This window comes from Podarcis raffonei, chromosome 6 (assembly GCF_027172205.1).
Source record: "Podarcis raffonei isolate rPodRaf1 chromosome 6, rPodRaf1.pri, whole genome shotgun sequence".
NCBI classification, from domain to species: domain Eukaryota; kingdom Metazoa; phylum Chordata; class Lepidosauria; order Squamata; family Lacertidae; genus Podarcis; species Podarcis raffonei.
Window position 1 is genome coordinate 357,304 of NC_070607.1, and position 19,607 is coordinate 376,910.

Here is a 19,607-nt window from a genome sequence, read left to right on the forward strand (position 1 = left end):
AAATAATAATAAACAAATGAATCACTCCTTAACTAGGAGGTTCAGAAGCAGTCTACCAGTGCCTGCTCACTTCGTCGCTGCGATTATGAACCGGGAGGAATAATAACCGCAGCTCCTTCTGCCATATCACGGACAGCAGTCTTAAATGATACAGAAAATAATGGCTGAAGACTGTAGAAATCACCAAAGAAATGAGGCTGTGCTATGGAGCCAGCAGCAACTGAAAATGAGCCATGATTGCGAAAAGCCTCAGGTAGGATTTCCCCCCGCTTATATTTAAATCCGATCAATAAAATGGTGTGCAGCAAAACGGAGCCACAGCATGTGAAAAAGAAGCATATTCAGCGACACTGTAGGAGAGCAGTATACAAGGAAGCGCTGCAAGAAAGTAAACTAAATAAACTAAAACCAAGATGAACTAAGGTTGCAAGGGAAACAAACAGGGGCGGGGAGGGACGATTTTCTATAGTTAGATAGATAGCAAGATTCAAAGAATCTAAGTTGCTAAAACTAAGGAAGACTGGGGAAATAAAGCAACAACAGAATGAGATCAAAAATTGAAATATTATCTTAAGAAGCAGGAGAGGCAGGAGAAACATACTGCTGAGTCAGACAGGAGAAAAAACTGAGGAAGTGTCTGCCTCCCACAAGTCTTGAGGTCATGTGAGAGGAAATACCCAATCCATTGTTCCCAGAATATGTTCCTATTTTTTGCTGATCTTGTGAAAGCAGAAGCTTTGATTCTGAGTTGGTTGTTGGATACAAAACCATTAAAATAAATATCATCTTATAGATGATCTTATAGATTTGATCAGATTTTCTGCCTCGGTTTCTCTGCCCTTATACAAAAAGATGTGCAAGTGCAAAAAATTGCTGGAGTTACATTTTACATTAGCAAGCCTTTCTGAACAGAACAGGCCAAGCTGCAACACATAATGAATTTTATACAAATACAGCAGTAACACAAAGAACATTTTCATGCTAACATATGACAGACATGCATCTCATATATTTCATGAGCAACAGATGGAAACTAGATAACAGTCAACAGACATATAGTAAGCAGTTCTAGCTTTATTTGTGTGAGGATTGAAAACAAAACTGTTTATGACTGGAAAATGTTAACTCTCAAAATGGAATATTTAGCTTGTAGGGCACGTAAAATGTGGCAAATCTGAGACTCAAAAGTTGTTATATATATATTTGTCATTTCATATTGACATCCAGTTTCCCACATAGTATGTTTGTTGATGGAAGTTTGCTTCCCATCCTGTATGTGCAAATCTGTCTGGAAAGTTCCTTTCCAAAAGCAAGACACATAAAGGATATCCCAGTTTACAAATTCTGAAAGGCACATATACTACTAACATAGTGGCTGTATTTTATTTATTTTTCCTAGAATTGTCTATTTAAAGCATATTACAAGCACAAAAGACCCAAAGTTCTACAAAGGTAGAAACGGTCCTAAAATTAACAAGAAAAATGGTAATTAAAAGAGAGGAGCCACTTTTAACAAATTCATAGTCAGCCAAGTTTCTCTCATTCTTCTTCCAGCTATGTAAAAAAGAAACCTGCATCTTTCCAAAAGTTCATTCTGTACACTCCAGCTCCCGATGCCATCCTTTAAGGCAGAAGTACTGTACAGAAGCCCCCAACAGGGGGTGGGTGGGTGGATGGGACTCCCTGATCCTGAATGGGGTAACTGTGCCCCTGAAGGAGCAGGCGCACAGCCTGGGAGTCATTTTAGACTCACAGCTGTCCATGGAGCCATTTTAGACACACAGCTGTCCATGGAGGTGCAGGTCAAATCTGTGTCCAGGGCGACTGTCTACTAGCTCCATCTGGCAAGCAGGCTGACCCTCCCTACCTGTGGACAGTCTTGCCAGAATGGTGCATGCTCTCGTTATCTCTCGCTTGGACTTGAATGCGCTCTACATGGGGTTCCCTTTGAAGGTGGCCTGAAAACTACAACTAATCCAGAATGCAGTAGCTAGACTGTGGACTGGGAGTGGCCAAGTGCTGACCTTTAAAGCCCTAAACGGCCTCGGCCCACTATACCCGAAAAAGCATCTCCACCCCCCTTGTTCAACCCAGACACTGAGGTCCGGCTCCGAGGGTCTTCTGGTTGTGCCCTCACTGTGAGAAGCGAAGTTACAGGGAACCAGGTAGAGGGCCTTCTCGGTGGTGGCACCCACCCTGTGGAATGCCCTCCCACCAGATGTCAAGGAAATAAACAACTATCTGACTTTTAGAAGACACCTGAAGGCAGCGCTGTTTAGGAAAGCTTTTAATACTTGATGAATTATTGTATTTTAAAATATTTTGCTGGAAGCCGCCCAGAGTGGCTGGGGAAGCCCAGCCAGATGGGTGGGATATTATTATTATTATTATTATTATTATTATTATTATTATTATTATTATTTGCTGCTCCTTTTCACGTTTACGTGTTTTGGAAAACAGAAGAGTGATGAAATAAGGTTCTTCAGCAACACTCATGTTAACGGTTCTTTGGTCACAGAGGGCTGTAAAAATTTATGCTTCAAAGCCTTAAATACAGTATTTGCTTTTAAATTCCAAAACAAACCCTGTAGTAAATACAATTTATTTATTTTTTTACATACTGAACAAAGACCCAACGTTCCATTATAAGTAGCAGGTTCAAATTATATTTTCAGTTCTTTCCATATGGCTTCTGTTACAGAAATATGATTGTCAGCCATTTTGTTCATTGTCAAAACAATTTCTGTACTGCTGGAGAAGTACCAGTAATGGCTGCAGATTGTAGGCATGTGTGGCTGCATAAATATTTCTTTTATTGCTTGACACAGCTTAGAACTCTGTAAATATGTATAAATTATTATTATTTTGCCATCAGTCATTCTAAAAACAAAGCTAAAATAAAAATAATAAAGAATGGTGATGAAGGTTTAGCTACACTAAAATATCATTTCTCTTACTGCACCATACCACTAGCCCAATCATGGCAATTGTCAAGAGAACTGGAATGAAAATCAGGGTAATCAAAATTTTATCTGGTGGATCTTCCCAATGCACTTTTTTTGAAGTACAGTTTGAAAAGAATTGTTTATGGATTCCAGTGATGAAGCCCTCAGCAATGGGGTTAGGCCAAAAGCACTTTGCTGTTGCAGCCTTGTCTTCTGTACATAGGGTAAAGTTGTTGTAATACCTGAAGAGAAAAGAACATGACAATAAGTTTGACGAATACATACAAAAAACTTTTCTGACAACTCTTTCCCTTCTTTCACTCGTCTAACAGACTCTTGACAAGGGATCTGTTTCTTTCCAGCAATTTTCTTGCCACAGAAGTGCAGCAACAATTTGGAGCTGGACAAATATTATCTATGCTGGGAGGACTCCATACCCAGCTCTGTCCTTGAATTATGCTAATCTCTGTTACACTTCCATGTGGATATGCCACCTTTGGGTTGCCACCTTTGGTCAGGCAAAATAAGGGATAGGTGGGAGAAAACTGGGGGGGCTAAAATTTTACCTTGTGCAGAAATGACTTCAAAGCAATCCATTGCAATGATCAAATGGAAGCTATCTCAGCAACTGAAAACATTCTAACAACCATACTGAAAGGAAATGCTCCCACAAAAAGAGGACATCGTGGGGCAGCGGGCAGGCTGGGGGGGGGCAGAACCTCAATTAATTATTTTAAATGCTTTTCAATATTTTTGATAGTGAGCAAGCCTTGGATTATTCACATGTGTTGTATCATTTGGCAGAGACACCTATGCAACTACAGCATGAGGACATGACTTGCTGAAAAAATAATAACATGCCACAGTATAAAGAGAAAATAAATAGTATATGCAGATATATGTTGGACACTTCCAAACTGTATATATAGTAGAAAATGCTGAAAGACACCCAGAATAATTCAGGAAAACAAAAAATGAATGCTTTTCAACACAAGCTATGGTAGAATTCTATGTTGAACTGTGTGAAGAGTTTTTGTGGTGATAAAGCTCCTGGCAGTGAGAGGCTGAGCAGCTGTGATGTCATGGACTCCTTGCAAAACCCTAACTGTGGAAGGAATGGAAATTATCAATAGAATATTCATTAATGACCACATCTGTGTGAGGCAGAGACTCAAGGAAGTTGAGAAAATGCAGCAGAAAATGCAGTGGACAAAGAAAACAGAAAACTGAGGAAGTATAGAGGAAAAAGGAAGAGGCCAAAGGAAAAGCTGGGCTGGGAATACAGAAACAAAAGGTGTGTGTAGAAAAAGCTCACGCAAGTATGAAGAGCAGGAGAACTTTTATCTGTTGGGAGAAAAGGAGTGTAGCAGGAAGTAAGAAGCCAGAGGGCTGTGCAAGGCTGGTCAAGAGCTGGGATGGGTGGACAAGGAAAGGAGCAATGGGCAGAGGAATGAAAAGCCAGGCGGATGCAGGAATGACCACTGATGGAGGCATATTTCCTCAATAAATTCCTTCTTTCCCATAGGGAACGACAGTAGCCACACAAATAGGCATTGCTCTGGACAAATGACTTGGAGAACCTGCATTTTGGATTAAATATTTGTCAGTGGTGCTGACAAGAAAGCTGAGTCTGGAGGCCATGAATCTTCCAAAGGAGATGGCAAAATATGAGAATGTAGTGAAAGAGGAACAGAGTAGGAACCAACTATCTATCACCCACATCTAATCTAAAACATATTTAAACATAGGCAGCTGGAGGAAATGGATTAGAAGGTTGAGTGGCTGAGTTGTTATAGGAAAATATTTTGGACTGGTATTGTGATTTGTATCCTCAACATGTGGCTTCCATGCCAGCTGGGGTGATACAAACATGGGAAAGAGTTTCTTATGTTTCTATCCCCACCTGGATGGTGAATCATAAATGGGTGCAACTTGTCTAACTTCCCAACCAGATTCAAAATCTGAGGCTGCACAGGTTTTGTCCTTTCACAAAAGAGGACACTTCTGCCTAGCAGCGGCTCAGAAGAGAGATTTGGAAGAGATCAGAGTCTCCCCTTGCAACTGTTTCCTGCCCAGCAGCTGGTTGGCAAGACTGCTGACTCTCAGAGCCCTGCCTGCTCCGTGGACTCTCTAGGGTGGGCAGGCGGGGGCAGCACCCCCACCCATACTATGGGAATAATAATACAGTGGTACCTCGGTTTACGAACTTAATCCGTTCCGGAAGTCCGTTCTTAAACTGAAACCGTTCTTAAACCGAGGCGCGCTTTCCCTAATGAGGCCTCCTGGTGCTGGTGCCCTTCCAGCGTTTGGATTCTGTTCTTAGACTGAGGTAAAGTTCACAAACACTACTTCCAGTTTTGCAGAGTTCATAAACCAAATCGTTCTTAAACAGGACTGTTCTTAAACCGAGGTACCACTGTGTTGAACAAGGTTAAAGGCCCAAATACTTTAAACCTTTTCAGTTATTCTTGGATGCATTGGTCTGAAAATAAAATTGTTCAGATTATTTAGAGGTTTTAAGAATTACACATCAATTTAAAAATAATTAATCCAGATATGTGAGTCTGTAGAAGGCACAATTGTTTTGCCTCTCTCCAGGTCAAATATCATGAAAGGCACCCTGTATTTTATGCAACTTTTAGATAAATGATTGCTCAGCCTAATTACATACAAAATTAATTTAAAGGATAGATGATTCATGTTTGGGGGTGGGGTGGTATTTCAATTATCCAACACACAGAAATCACTGTGGGAAGAAAAAGAACTCTGGTCATCTCCACCCCCGCTTCCTGCTTCTTCACAGAGGGACATGAGTAGCAGCTGCCCTGTGAGCAAGAAAAGGCAATGGCAGTGAGACAAATGGTCATCATAGTCACTTTCTTACAAGGGCTATTTGAAGATCGATTTAATTATTTGTTCTTTAGCCTTCTTGGTTGAAGAGCAGAATGAAAATTAGTAAAGAAGTAAATAAAAAGTTTCTCACAAATCAAATGCAAGACTGTTGCTTCCCTGGGGTCCTCATGAGTATGTCTTGTGCATCTCATTATGTTACACTGAGCCAAAAAAAGCGGTCTCTCATTTTCCAAAACCACTCAATTTCTACAGTACAGTTCTTCAAAACAGTTTATCTTTAGCTCAATTTTCAGGTCACACATTCCCAGCTCCATGCATTTTTATAAATACTATTAAAACAACAAATTTGTACATTAGGAGGGGCTTTACCATTGAGTGAGTGCTCCTCTAATCAACCCCACCCCAGCTCTTTTGGGGAGCTGATGATCACAGCACTCAAACACATTGTGCATAGCAACTGTAGGTATCACAATCTGGAAAGGCTCAGCTCCTCCACCTCTTAAGTGAGGATCCTCTTGTATTATACAGCTGCATTTGAAATTATTCCAACCCCATTGCAAATCAGGATTATTTTCAAACTTTACAGACTTTCAGCTGTTTACAATGAGAAAATCAAACAAAAGCAATTGAAATAGCTCAACAAATGTTGCAAGTGGTTTCCCCAAATTCAACTGACATTGCAAATTATACTGGTTTCTCCAGTCTCACTATTATTCAACCCCTTCATGGCAAGCATCTTTAGTACTTAGTAGAGCAGCCTTTAGGGACGCAGGTGGCGCTGTGAGTTAAACCACAGAGCCTAGGACTTGCCGATCGGAAGGTTGCGGTTCGAATCCCCGTGACGGGGTGAGCTCCCGTTGCTCGGTCCCTGCTCCTGCCAACCTAGCAGTTCGAAAGCACGTCAAAGTGCAAATAGATAAATAGGTACCACTCCGGCGGGAAGGTAAATGGCGTTTCCGTGCGCTGCTCTGGTTCGCCAGTCATGCTGGCCACATGACCCGGAAGCTGTCTGCGGACAAATGCTGGCTCCCTCGGCCAATAAAGCGAGATGAGCGCCGCAACCCCAGAGTTGGCCACGACTGGACCTAACGGTCAGGGGTCCCTTTACCTTTACCTTTAGAGCTGCCTTTTGCTGCTATGACTTGCTGCAAGTGGGATGCACAGCCAGCTTCCAGCAGTGTTCCTGAGGAATCTGAGCCCATTCCTCATGAGCGATGGCCTCCAGATGTTGGGTTTGCATGCTGCAACCGCCTTCTTCAAACCCCACCATAGATTTTCTATGGGGTTCAAGTCAGGTAACTGTCATGGCCTTCCTGTAGAGCCTTCCAGGATTTCTTCTGCAACCAAGCCTTGGTGGAATTTGGGATCATTGTCCTGTTGGAAGGTCCAATGACGCCCAAGCTTCAGCTTCCTCACAGACAGCATGACATTTCCTCCTAGGAATCCATCCTGCCTTCCACATGCTTCAAGTTTCCAGTGCCAGAGGATGCAAAGCAGCCCCAGAGCATCACTGAGCCCCCACCATGTTTCACTGTAGGCACAGTTTTCTTTTCAGCATATGCTTCATTCTTCTTATTTCTGACATAGCGCTGTTCCATGGGGCCAAAAAGTTCCAATTTTGTTTCATCGCTCCACAAAACAGAATCCCAGAACTTCTGTGGCTTATTTACAGTGGTACCTCAGTTTATGAACTTAATCCGTTCTGGAAGTCCGTTCTTAAACCAAAGCCATTCTTAAACTGAGGTGCACTTTCCCTAATGAGGCCTCCCACTGCCAGTGCCCTTCCACCATTTTGGATTCCGTTCTTAGACCGAGGTAAATTTCACAAACCAGTACACTATTTCTGGTTTTGCAGAGTTCATAAACCAAATCGTTCTTAAACAGGAGTGTTCTTAAACCAAGGACACAGGTGAGCATTTCAGAGCTGAGTTTTCTTGTGCTTTGGGGTCAATAGTGGTGAACATCTTGGAGTTCTGGCATGGAAATCTTCTGCATTTAGTACACACCTTACTGTGCTCACTGAAACCTTAGTGCCTGCTGCCACCAAGTCTTGCTACAGCTCTTTTGCAGTCACCCAAGGATTTTCCCCAGCCTGCCTTCTCAGAATTCTTGTTGCTGCCCCAAATAGCTTACTTTTTCTGCCCTGTCCAAGTATTGTAACCACTGTTCATTAACTCTGAACTTGCGAACTATGCTTCCAACAATGTCTCTAGGAACATGTTACAGATAGGTAGCCATGTTGGTCTGCCATAGTCAAAACAAAAAAAATTTTTTCTTTCTAGTAGCACCTTAAAGACCAACTAAGTTAGTTCTTGGTATGAGCTTTCGTGTGCATGCACACTTCTTCAGATATGCACACTTCTAGGAACATGCAGTGCCTTTGTTATCTTTTTGTATCCTGCTCCTTGTTTGTGAAGGGTGATGATCTCTTACCTTCTTGGAACATTCTCTTGACTTAGCCATATTTCTAACATGCAGCCAAATTTGACACTCTGCAACCCCCTAGCTGGTTCAGGTATTTCAGGTGTTCCAGCTCACCTGGTACAACTGATGAAGCCCTTGATTACTTGCATCAGGTGTGCTTGAGACAACACCTGTTGTATTTGTGTTGTTGTGAGGGTTTCTATTTAGGGGGTTGAATAATACAGTGAGCCTGAAGAAGCCAGTATAAGTTGCATTTTCAGCTGAATTTGGGGAAACCACTTGAAGCGTCCATTGTGTTGAGCTGTTTCAATTGTTTTGTTTGATTTGCTCTAGAGGGGGAATCATGACACATGTCTGATGGCAGAAAACAGCACAAAAGTCTATTTATTAATCTAAGATGTCCATGAGCTTTTGAAAGGGCAGAAAGGCGGCAACTGCTCCTAAAAAATAAAATAAAATACTATTTTCCCCAGCAATTTAGTAACTTCCATCTTGTTTAATTTTTTATTTTACTTTAAATACCTGTGGGGTGTATCTGGCTTGTTAAAAACCAATTACGCCTTTTGCTTATCAATATAAATTAACATTTGAAGTTAACATAATTTTCTATTAAAATCATTGTTACATCCATGCTAATAGCCTGACCATTACATAGTTTGATCATGACAAACACATAAAATGACACTATTCATCCGCTATGCTTCTAATACCAGCAGTAAAGTCACAGTGCTAAGTAATGTGTACTGGATTTTTAAGAGAGACTCCCAGAGGAGAAATAAAAGCCTTTCTGGAAACATCTTGGGTTTAAGTGCAGTTAAATCATTATCGCTAGCCTGCATTAGCCAAGCGTCATTCATCTCAGTAAAAGGTCTCTCGCTGTGGATGAACATCATAATACAGCAGCTAACACACTCCCAACTTCCAAGGAAATGGCAGGCAACTGTATCCAGATTGGAAAAGTTTTCACACATGAGGCTTAAACAAGAGAGTAATTGCAAGACAACTATTCAATATAGAAAGACCAGCTCATCTTCTCTGGACATGAACTTACTATGCATAGAAGGCAGTATCAAAAAGAGATTTACTGAAATGTATTAATCACATCTTTTTTTCTTAAGTAATAGCAGGCATGGGAATGAATTTTCATCAGAAGCAATCCTGCAATCCTGACAAAAGTCCTGAAGAAAAACTAAGTTCTAACACAGAGCTTTGCTATTCACAGGTGCTAACCAACTAAAAGTTCTGCTAGCACAGTGACTTTTTGCTTTACAATGGAGCTTCCTCACCTCCTCTGCTCCTCTCACAACCCCTAAATGCCAGAGGTTCTCCAAAATGTCAGCAAGGCAGGGAAAGCTTCTGAGCAACAACAAAATGAGTGAGAGACAGATGTTAGCAGAGAGAGAAAGGCATGTCACAGAACTTCAAGAATTCTGTAGAATGTTCCAATTCTTTAGAATGATCTAATTTAGCTGTAGCAAAAAAATGATCTTCTGTTTGTGAAACAACAAGAAGCATGTTGAAATTCAGTAGACCAACAGAACAGGACTGATCTGCACATCCTTATCCTGCACTGCAACTACTCAATAAAGTTTAATTTAGCAAAATTTACCAAGATTATTTTCTTTTTTTAAGAACCATTCTTTCTCGGCAGGAGGGAAGTCACATGTCCTTTTTGGAGAGAATATTGGAACTCCAAATATAAATGATCTCACCTCATCCCAAATACATTTAGAGCAATGTCATTGAAAGTCAAAAGATTTTTTTTCAACATAATGATAATTATTGTTAGTCTTCATTGTCACAAACACATCTGTTCTATTCATTACTCCTTGCAGACAAACACAGCTGTGAGCAGAAGAAAATTTATAGCAGAAGGAAGAGGTATTTGACATAGTCTACTGAAGATCCTGTCAACAGAGTTTAGGGTAAACACAGTTTTAAGCATCCTGAACAATGTATTTGAAGACCTAGTGGTGGTATTTTATTGTCACAATACATATGCTTTATTTCCTGGCCCACACCTGCAGTGATTGTAAATATTCTGCTTAAGAGAAAAACATTCTGTTGGAAATCTGTTTGGTTAGGTTTCAATTCTTTATTCTACTCTTCCTGTAGTTAAAACACAATTTACTAGTCATATTTTACCAAGGACACTTGCAATATTAACAATAGGGCTCTTGTGGAATTGTGGAGATTAAAAGGGCATATACACTCACAGCAGCTCAAAGCTGACAATATCACTTGGGTTCAACAGCTTTAAGCCAGGAGCAAAACCAGGCTTTATTTCAACGGGCTGACTAAACCAGGTGAGGGTAGCTGATGGGTCTTAAACTCTCACTCACCCTGTGTGTGAAGACAGGCTCCAGCGGATTGAGTAGATGAGACCAAGAGTAGGTCCAACGGTCAAGAAGGCAGTTATTGTGCAAGCTGTGGAGGGAAGTGAGGAGTAGATGGGGCTCATCAACCTGGGAAGGGAGCCCACCTGGGAGAAGTAAACTCTGATCCTAAACCTCCACTGCCTTGTGGGACATATCCGAGAGAAGAGAGAAGTGGCTAAGGAGTAAACCCTACACAAATCCAGAGTGCAATCCTTAAGACCAGGGGTCAGCAAACTTTTTCAGCAGGGGGCCGGTCCACTGTCCCTCAGACCTTGTGGGGGGCTGAGCTATATTTTTTGGGGGGGGGGATGAACGAATAACCCAGAGACGCATTTTAAATAAAAGGACACATTCTACTCATGTAAAAACATGCTGATTCCCGGACCATCTGCGGGCCGGATTTAGAAGGTGATTGGGCCAGATCCAGCCCCCGGGCCTTAGTTTGTCTACCCATGCCTAAGACCTCCTTCCAGCAACTCCTGCAACCAAGCTGGTGCCAAACATCTTCTTCTGCTTTCTGTGGTCACAGGAACAAGGTCAAGAGGGTCTTGTCATCCGGGCAGCCCAGGATCTCCATCCACACTGCCCAGGCTTGTGCCCCAGAGAGGTTACTTCAGTGCTGCTAACATAGCAGTTTGACTTCATCCTCAAATGTGAACTGCATGTGTCCCCCACCCTAGGAATGTATGAAGGTAAAATTTATATTCATTGCTCCACCCACTTTTGCCCCTGGCCTCACCTACCACTGGTGAGGAATGTATGAAGGTAAAATTTATATTCATTGCTCCACCCACTTTTGCCCCTGGCCTCACCTACCACTGGAATGTGGCCATTGAAAGTTTGCTCAGAAAGGTATGCAGCTTACAGGCTGCCAAAGGTTCCTCACCTCATCTCGCCTCATCTAGGGCACAGTCCTTTGGGGTCTCAGAAATTCCACCTTTTCTCATGGCTGGAATGGACATGTAACCAAAGTCACATGTAACCAAAGTCACTTCCTTCTCTGGATGCCTCCTTGATTTCATTCTTCACCTCAAGGTCACCCTGGGCAAGATCAGCAGGGCAACAGTACATCTCTGGTAGTCAGTTACTCTTAGGGCCTGGCATCACCACCCACAGTTGTTTTGTGGAAGGGTCGGCCTGCCCTGCAGGAATTTCTCACTTATTGGGTTCTGTGCCCAGGGAGCTTCTTTTGTAATTCTTTTAATGTAGTATATTGCAGGAGACCTCAGTATCGGTATACTGATACAGTATACCACATGGGGTGGTGGTTAATTCACCTAAGATATGTGGCAAAAGGGGGAAGTATGCAGAGCAAGCTTGGCCAGATCCACTCCATTGTTTCCCCCTATCCAGCATACTCACACATGCAGCACCAAGGCCAGCATTAAGACACTTAAAACCTGCAATTCAGATGCAAACCTCCACAGTGATGCTGTGCTCCTTGGGAAGAGCAATATGACATGTATTTCTCTTTAACAACAAAATAAAATAATTCAAGGCATTCAACAGAGCTTCAGGACAGATGGTGGGAAACTATAACGGGAAAGGAAATTAGACCCCCACCCTTAACGGCCACTTGGAAGTCAGTGTTATGATGCTTTCTGTGTTAGCACAAAAGCCCTAAATGTGTTCATTCTTTACAATATGCAGAGATTTTGCAGTCAAGCAAATTGTGTTTTGCTCAGATCCCGGCTGGAATAATACAGCTGGAAACCAAAGCAGCAACACGAAAGACACCTGGAATGAATCATCAACCCAAAGTCACAGAACGAACAGCCAAGGAAATGAGAGTCGATGATTAACTAAGAAGAGCTCTCAAATCTTGACATTTGTGACTGCCAACCACAAATGAACATTTGGAGCCCATTTTTCAAGAGACACATTAAAGTTTCATTTTGCTGTGAACTAATCAGGCATGACTCCTGCCAACAACTCAGTTTATGGAATGATACTGTAGAGAGCTATAAGCAGAAATAAGAGAGAAACCAACTGATCTCCAGCTGTAGAAAAATCCCTAACAGATTGGATAGGTTAATTCATGTTGAACATTTGGTCTGGTGCCAAAGCCAGTTAGATGAAATTGAGTTTTAGACTACCTGCATTCCTCCTGTGTCCTCCATGTTGCTTGCTTACTCACTGGAGATTCTTAGTGCTCTCTCTCTTGTAGAGGTAGAAAAATTCACTTTTGCAGTGACCACGCACCAGGAATAAAGAGGAAATTTACGGTATATTTCCAAAAAGAAAGAATCTCCATGCTCAATGGTTAAACTTAATTTTTGCAGTTAATTTTTGCAGGCCAACAAAATGAGTTCATTGAATGCTCAACTCCTTCATTTCGTAATGGCTGTAAGCTGTTCATTCGAATCTGTCACAGAATCATAGAATCACAGACTGTGGACTCTCGAGGGAGACCATTCCACTGTCAAACAGCTCTCACTGTCAGAATGCTTCTCCTGAGGTTTAGTTGGAATCTCCTTTCTTATAACTTGAAGCCATTTGTTTGAGTCCTACCCTCCAGAGCAGGAGAAAACAAGCTCATTCCCTCTTCCATGTGACATCTCTTGAAGCTGGCTCTCATAACTCCTGTCAAGTCTCCTCTTTTTCAGACTAAACATACCCAGCACCTTCAACTGTTCCTCATAAGGCTTGGTTTCCAGACCTTTGATCATCCTGGTTGCCCTCCTCTGCACATGTTCCAGCTTGTCAACATTCTTCTTAAATTGTGGTGCCCAGAATTGGACACAGTTTGTATTCCAGGTGTGGTCTGACTAAGGCAGAATAGAGCAGCACTATTACTTCCCTTGATCTGGACACTAGACTTCTGTTGATTAAGTCTAAAATAGCATTATATATATATATATACACACACATATTTGCTGCTGCATCACACAGTTAACACGTTAAGCTTGTGGTCCACCAAGACCCCTAGATCCTTTTCACATGTACTACTGTCCCCCATCTTATAAAGCAGTCAGTTTGTAAGCATTTAGAAATGGATGCTATGATTACCTTGGCAAATCTCATTTTTCTTTCTAATGCTATTACAAGCTTGGTGGATCAGCGGAATGCTGTGAACACAGTGTATCTTGACTTCAGTAAGGCTTTTGACAAACTCTCCCATGATACTTTTGTGAGGAAGCTGGTAAAATGTGAGCAAACAAAGTAACTGTGGGGTGGATTTGTAACTGGTTGACTAACCAAACCCAAAGAGTACTCATTAATCCTCCTCATCCTGGAAAAAAGTGACAAGTGGGGTGCCGCAGGGTTCTGTCCTGGGCCCGTTGTTGTTCAACATCTTCATAAACAACTTAGATGAAGGAATTGAGGAGATGCTTATCAAATTTACAGATGACACCAAACTAGGAGGGGTAGCTAATGTTGCAGAAGACAGAATCAGGATTCATACTGGAGAACTGGGCCCAAATTAACAAAATGAAGTTCAGTAGGGACAAATGAAAGGTTCTGCACTTAGGCAGGAATAACCAGCTGCACCAGTATAAGATGGAGGACACCTGGCTTGCCAGTAGTGCATGTGAAAAGGATCCTGGGGTCTTGGTCAACCACAAGCCAGTGGCGGAAGAAGGGGCGGGGGCGGTCCACCCCGGGTGCCATCCTTGAAGGGGGATGACAAACCCGCACCGACGCCACAGCATGTGGGGAATCGCCCATCCTGATGCCACAGCACGTGGTGGATCATGCCCCCCTGCGCAGCTCACCTGCCGCCAATGCCGCAATGCAGGGAGGATCTCCCCACTTGCAGCTCGCCCCACTGCTGGTACATAGTGGCGCTGTGCATGCACCGCCAGGCGGTTTGCCCCTCCCCTGTGGGTGGTTCGTCCCGCCCCTCAACACATCACACCGGGTGCCAAAGAGCCTTCCTTCGCCCCTGCCACAAGCTTCATATGAGTCAACCTTGTGATGCAGCACCAAAAAAAAGCTAATACTATTCTGGGCTACATCAACAGAAGCATTGTGTCCAAAATAAGAGCTGTTCCACAGTGGAACCGTCTCCCTCAGAAGGGCTCTCCTTCTTTGGAGATTTTTAAGCAGAGGTTGGGTGACCATATGACATGGATGCTTTAGCTGAGATTCCTAAATTGCAGGGGGGTGGTCTATGACCCTCAGGTTCAACTCTGCAATTCTATGGCACTTACATGATGCAACTATCAAGAGGGCCATGCTTGATGATGTATTAGATGATGTCAGTATTATTGAGACGGTGATACATAGTGGTGATACAACAGCATTTGCTTCATAAAAAGGTAAAGGGACCCCTGACCATTAGGTCCAGTCGTGGCCGACTCTGGGGTTGCAGCGCTCATCTTGCTTTATTGGCCGAGGGAGCCAGCATGACTAAGCTGCTTCTGGTGAATCAGAGCAGCGCACGGAAACGCCGTTTACCTTTCTGCCGGAGCGGTACCTATTTATCTACTTGCACTTTGAGGTGCTTTCGAACTGCTAGGTTGGCAAGAGCTGGGACCAAGCAACAGGAGCTCACCCCGTCGCGGGGATTCGAACCGCCGACCTTCTGATCGGCAAGCCCTAGGCTCTGTGGTTTAACCCACAGCTCCACCCGCGTCCCATTTGCTTCATAGTATGGCTTATTTCATACAATGAACCTATTCCGGAGAAAGTCAGTTGCACTTTCTATTTAACTTCTTTCTCTGGTTACATTGGAACTTAATGAGGATTATCTTTGTATGTTCACAGACATAACATGGGGTTGTTTTATAGTAATATTAAAAAACTTGAACTGCAGTTATGAACTGAAAATTTATGATTTTTTCACATTTTAAAATGACATATTACAAGAACTATTATAAAAAAAATCCCAGCAGCATTAAAAATAGGGAGCTACTGGCAACATGAATGCAATGAGTCTACAATGAAAAACTGACTTTTTATCCCCTGTTGTACCTAAACTAACTGCATTTCTTTGTTATATCATGAAGTGGTTTTCAAAGACAAAGTTTAAAATGGAAGGCATTGATGGTAATTGATGTCATGCATTTTATTTTAGTCATTTCTGTCAGGCTTCAAATGTTAGTAGGAAGGGAATGAGTGGGAGAATGCAAAAAAAGGGGAAGAGAGGTTCAGGATGAAACGTACTGAAGTTCTAGGAACTGTGAGGCATCCCTGTGATGTTGTTGCAGTAAGTGCTACACTTTTAACATGGGGGGGGGGAGAGGAGGTGCTGGTACTGCGTACCCTTGAGCATCCCCAGAAAAAAAGCACTGGGCCTCATGCCATGTTCCAGGAGGAGACATTTTGCATCTGTGGAATCCCCCACCAAGAGTTGTAACAGTGGCTTGGGGGGCCGTGGCCCTGGGCACAGAACATGGAGAGGTACGAACCAGGTGCCCCTTGCAGAGATCCCTGTTGTACTCTACCTGGCTCCGGCAGCAAGGGCTGGGTCAATGTGGAGGGTGAAGAACATCCTCACCCAGCTCTCAACGCCCAGCGCCTGCCCAATGTACAAACAATATACAACACAATACAATATACAAACAATATTCAAAAATAGTATTGTCCCACTAGTATTGATTCCCTGGCAGGTGTGCATGAGATCACAGCCTTAGTCCTAACTCAGCAGTCCTGGTTTCAGGATACCGAAGGCTCTTAGACCTGGCACCCTCCAGGAGCCCCCAGAAACCCACTCACAGAGGGGGACATACAGACTGAGCATTCCCCTAGGCTGAATTTGATCTTCTTGAACACATTCTCCAAAGGGGATATTTCAGAGCAGTTAGTTTAGGTAGCATGGCCTCAGATGGCCTTGGAAATGCCCAGCTTTGCCACCCTCTGGGGTCGCCTCTATCAGGATTGGGGCCAAAAGTCAGAAGTAAGTTGCCAGTATTCCCTGTTTGGATTAATCACAAATATATCATACCCTCCAACATTTATCCAATGAAAATAGAGACATTCTCTTCTACATCAGGAAGCTTCTCCAGAGTATGATCTTGCCACACACATGTATGTCATATACACATATAAATCTGCCACCTTGAGCAAATTACAACTTCTCAGTCTAAGCTACCTCACAGGATTGTTGTAAAGAAAAAACGTGTGAGCAGCTGCCAGAGAAAAAGGCGGGATATATCATCATCAACAACAACAACAACGGAAACTGAGGATGATCAGGAAGATACCAGAGAGTAAATCCTATTGAACTCATTGGGACTTAGTTCTGAGTAAAAATGCTTTGGATTGCAGTGTAAGGCTGTCCGGTCTTTACCCAGTTACCTGGGAGTAAGCTCCACTGAATACAGTGTAAGGCTCCATTTACAATAAAGGAATAAACACTCCTGGTCTTCTCCAAGGAATGTCTGTTTGCTGAAGCACTGCAATTAAATAATTTCAAGTGGATTGGTTACATTTTCCTTCAAAATTATAGGAAGGGCTTTGTATGCTGTGAGGAAGAATGGTGGGAGCCCTCCTCTCCCTCTGCACAAGGGCCTGATTCTGAAGCTCCTCTGGAGCAGGAGGATAGTATTGACCTAGACTAGAGCAATGGTTCACTTCTGTGGCCACAGAAGGGCACAGTTCGGGAACTGACAGTTGGGCTGAGCTGGGAAAAGAGCAACCAAGGGGAGAGGAACGGGAAGAGAGAGAGAGCTGGTTGAAACTCCCTCACTAAAAAGTGTGCAGCCCATGAGCCAGGCGTCTGGATAGGGCAGCCTCTCAAAAGGCTCAGTGGTGGAGGGATCACATGGTGAGGAGATGGGAAAATGGAAGTAACTAGAGGGAAGTGGGAGGAACTCAATTGGGAGCACCTGCACTGTGAGAATGGATGCTGAATGTTTGTGCTGTGTGCAGTAAACCTCTCTGTTGCTGCAAAAGACTGCTTTCACCTTGTGTGCTGTTATCTACAGAGAGGGGGAAGGTTAGCCTTGCCTGGCTGATGGGGTTTACTGAGGCCACGTATTCACAAAGCCTCAGGAAGCCCGAAGGGCAAGGATATGTACAGATAGTTTTATTGTTCTTTGGGTGGCAGGTACTTAAAGGTGTCGGAAACTAAATCTGATAAGGGGCAATTTGGTGAACTCATGTAACCTCACATTATCCCCTCCCTCCTTGTGACATGCTGCCGATGTATCAATGATGTATCAATGATGCTTCTGGGATACATTATGGGAAGGGAGGGAAGGTCTTAAAAGGGCATGTAGCCAAATGTTTGGGGTTTTTACTCTGTGTGGGGACTTGTTGCGCAACAATAAAGATTGTGGTCTACTGACTGCTGTTTTGCTCCATTACTTGACTGGAACTTCCTTCTTTGCTAACTGTATAGACCCGCGGGGACTTGCACCCTGACGAGCTGAGCTGCAGAGCATCCTTGCACCCGGAATTTTCCTTAACAGTAAAGATACAGAAGCACTTGGGACACAATAAAGTGTGCAATCATAAGAGGTTGTCATAATTGCTCAAATTACAGCACCTCTTCAAATCCTCTCTCAAATGCCATGGCCTCCTGAGCACTGCCCACTCCCAGATGCTTTCATGAGAGCCACAATGCAGGTGAAGCAGCCCAGAAAAAATGGTCTAAGACTGAAGGAATTGATCGATTTAAGCAGAACACAAAGAATCAAAATCATCTCCCAGCATGCTCTGGCTCCCATGGCATGGAGAAATCGCATGAGGTTGGGCATGCGGGTGAGGGTTGCTCCTTTGCCCATCTCCCCCTACTCCAAGCAATGGAGTTTGAAGAAGTTCACTCCCCAACCAGTGCTGGATTTACGTATAAGCTAAACAAGCTATAGGTTAGGGCCCCACTCTCTTGGGGGCCACCAATTTTTTTAAAAAAAAACTGGATGTACATTTCCAAAATATAAGATAAAAAACAAATCAAATAAAATAAAACCTACACACAGCAACAGTGTTTTGTGTTGTGTTAGCTGCTATGATGTAAGTAATGGGCCCCGCATATGGCATATATTCAGCACAAAAAACAGTGACAATTTGTTGTTGACAAAGGACAGCTGGACATTTAAAGGGCCCCTTACCTTCAATAGGGATGTGGGTGGCGCTGTGGTCTAAACCACAGAGCCTAGGGCTTGCCGATCAGAAGGTCACATCCCCACAACGGGATGAGCTCCTGTTGCTCTGTTTGAGCTCCTGCCTACCTAGCAGTTCGAAAGCACGTCAAAGTGCAAGTAGATAAATAGGTACCATTCCAGCGGGAAGATAAACAGCATTTCCGTGCGCTGCTCTGGTTTGCTAGAAGCATGCTGGCCACATGACCCAGAAGCTGTCTGTGGACAAATGCCAGCTCCCGCGGCCTATAGAGCGAGATGAGCGCCAAACTCCAGAGTCGTCCGCGACTGGACCTAATGGTCAGGGGTACCTTTACCTTCAATAGCTTAGGGCCTCATCAAACCTAAATCCAGCCCTGCCCCAACCTGCATGATCTCTCTGTGGCTGCTCCTTTGCCCACAGTCTCCACCGCTCACGTGTGATCTCTCCATGCCATGAGAGTGGTGATCAGGCATTTGGGAGAAGAACCCCCGCCCCCATCATGATCTAGCCCTGGAGAGATTGGTCACTCCTCCTAAGACCACCTGGGAGAAAAGAGGCAGCCTCCGGGGCCAGCTGAGAGGTGCCAGAACGCTGTTCCAGAGGAAAAAGTCCTGAGATCCCAAATCATCATAAAAGGCAGCTCTATGTATAATGCATTACCGTACATTCAACTAGGAGGTCACCAGCACTAAGCTTGCCCTATCCCCAAATGGCCAGGGTTGCTTAACCAGCCTCAGCTGGTAAAAGGTATTGTTGTCCCAGTGTCCATCTGAGCCTGAAGCAATGGCACTGGCTCAAGAACCAATACCCTGTACAACTGCTCTTTCGAAGGGCATGTGGCCCAGACCACACAGGAAGCATGCCAGTTTGGTGAATCTGAGAACCACCTACCCATATCTACATGTCACAGAAATGTAAGGAGATTCAAACAAAGGGAACTTAAGGAAGACCAAAGACACCAAATCAGTCCTCCAGCATTTCAAAGCAGACAAGG

The 19,607-nt window shown here is 43.5% G+C and overlaps 1 protein-coding gene across 2 annotated transcripts in view; it reads right to left on the reverse strand.

The window, feature by feature from the left end:
* Window positions 1-1,056: 1,056 nt before the first annotated feature.
* Window positions 1,057-19,607, reverse strand: part of RAMP3 (receptor activity modifying protein 3) — a 61,577-nt gene continuing 43,026 nt past the window's right edge. For both annotated transcript variants that reach the window (XM_053391014.1, XM_053391013.1), the window contains exon 4: window positions 1,057-3,187. In XM_053391014.1, coding sequence (XP_053246989.1) covers window positions 2,932-3,187 — 256 coding nt within the window. In that variant the 3' untranslated portion in view covers window positions 1,057-2,931. The remainder of the gene's footprint in view (window positions 3,188-19,607) is intronic.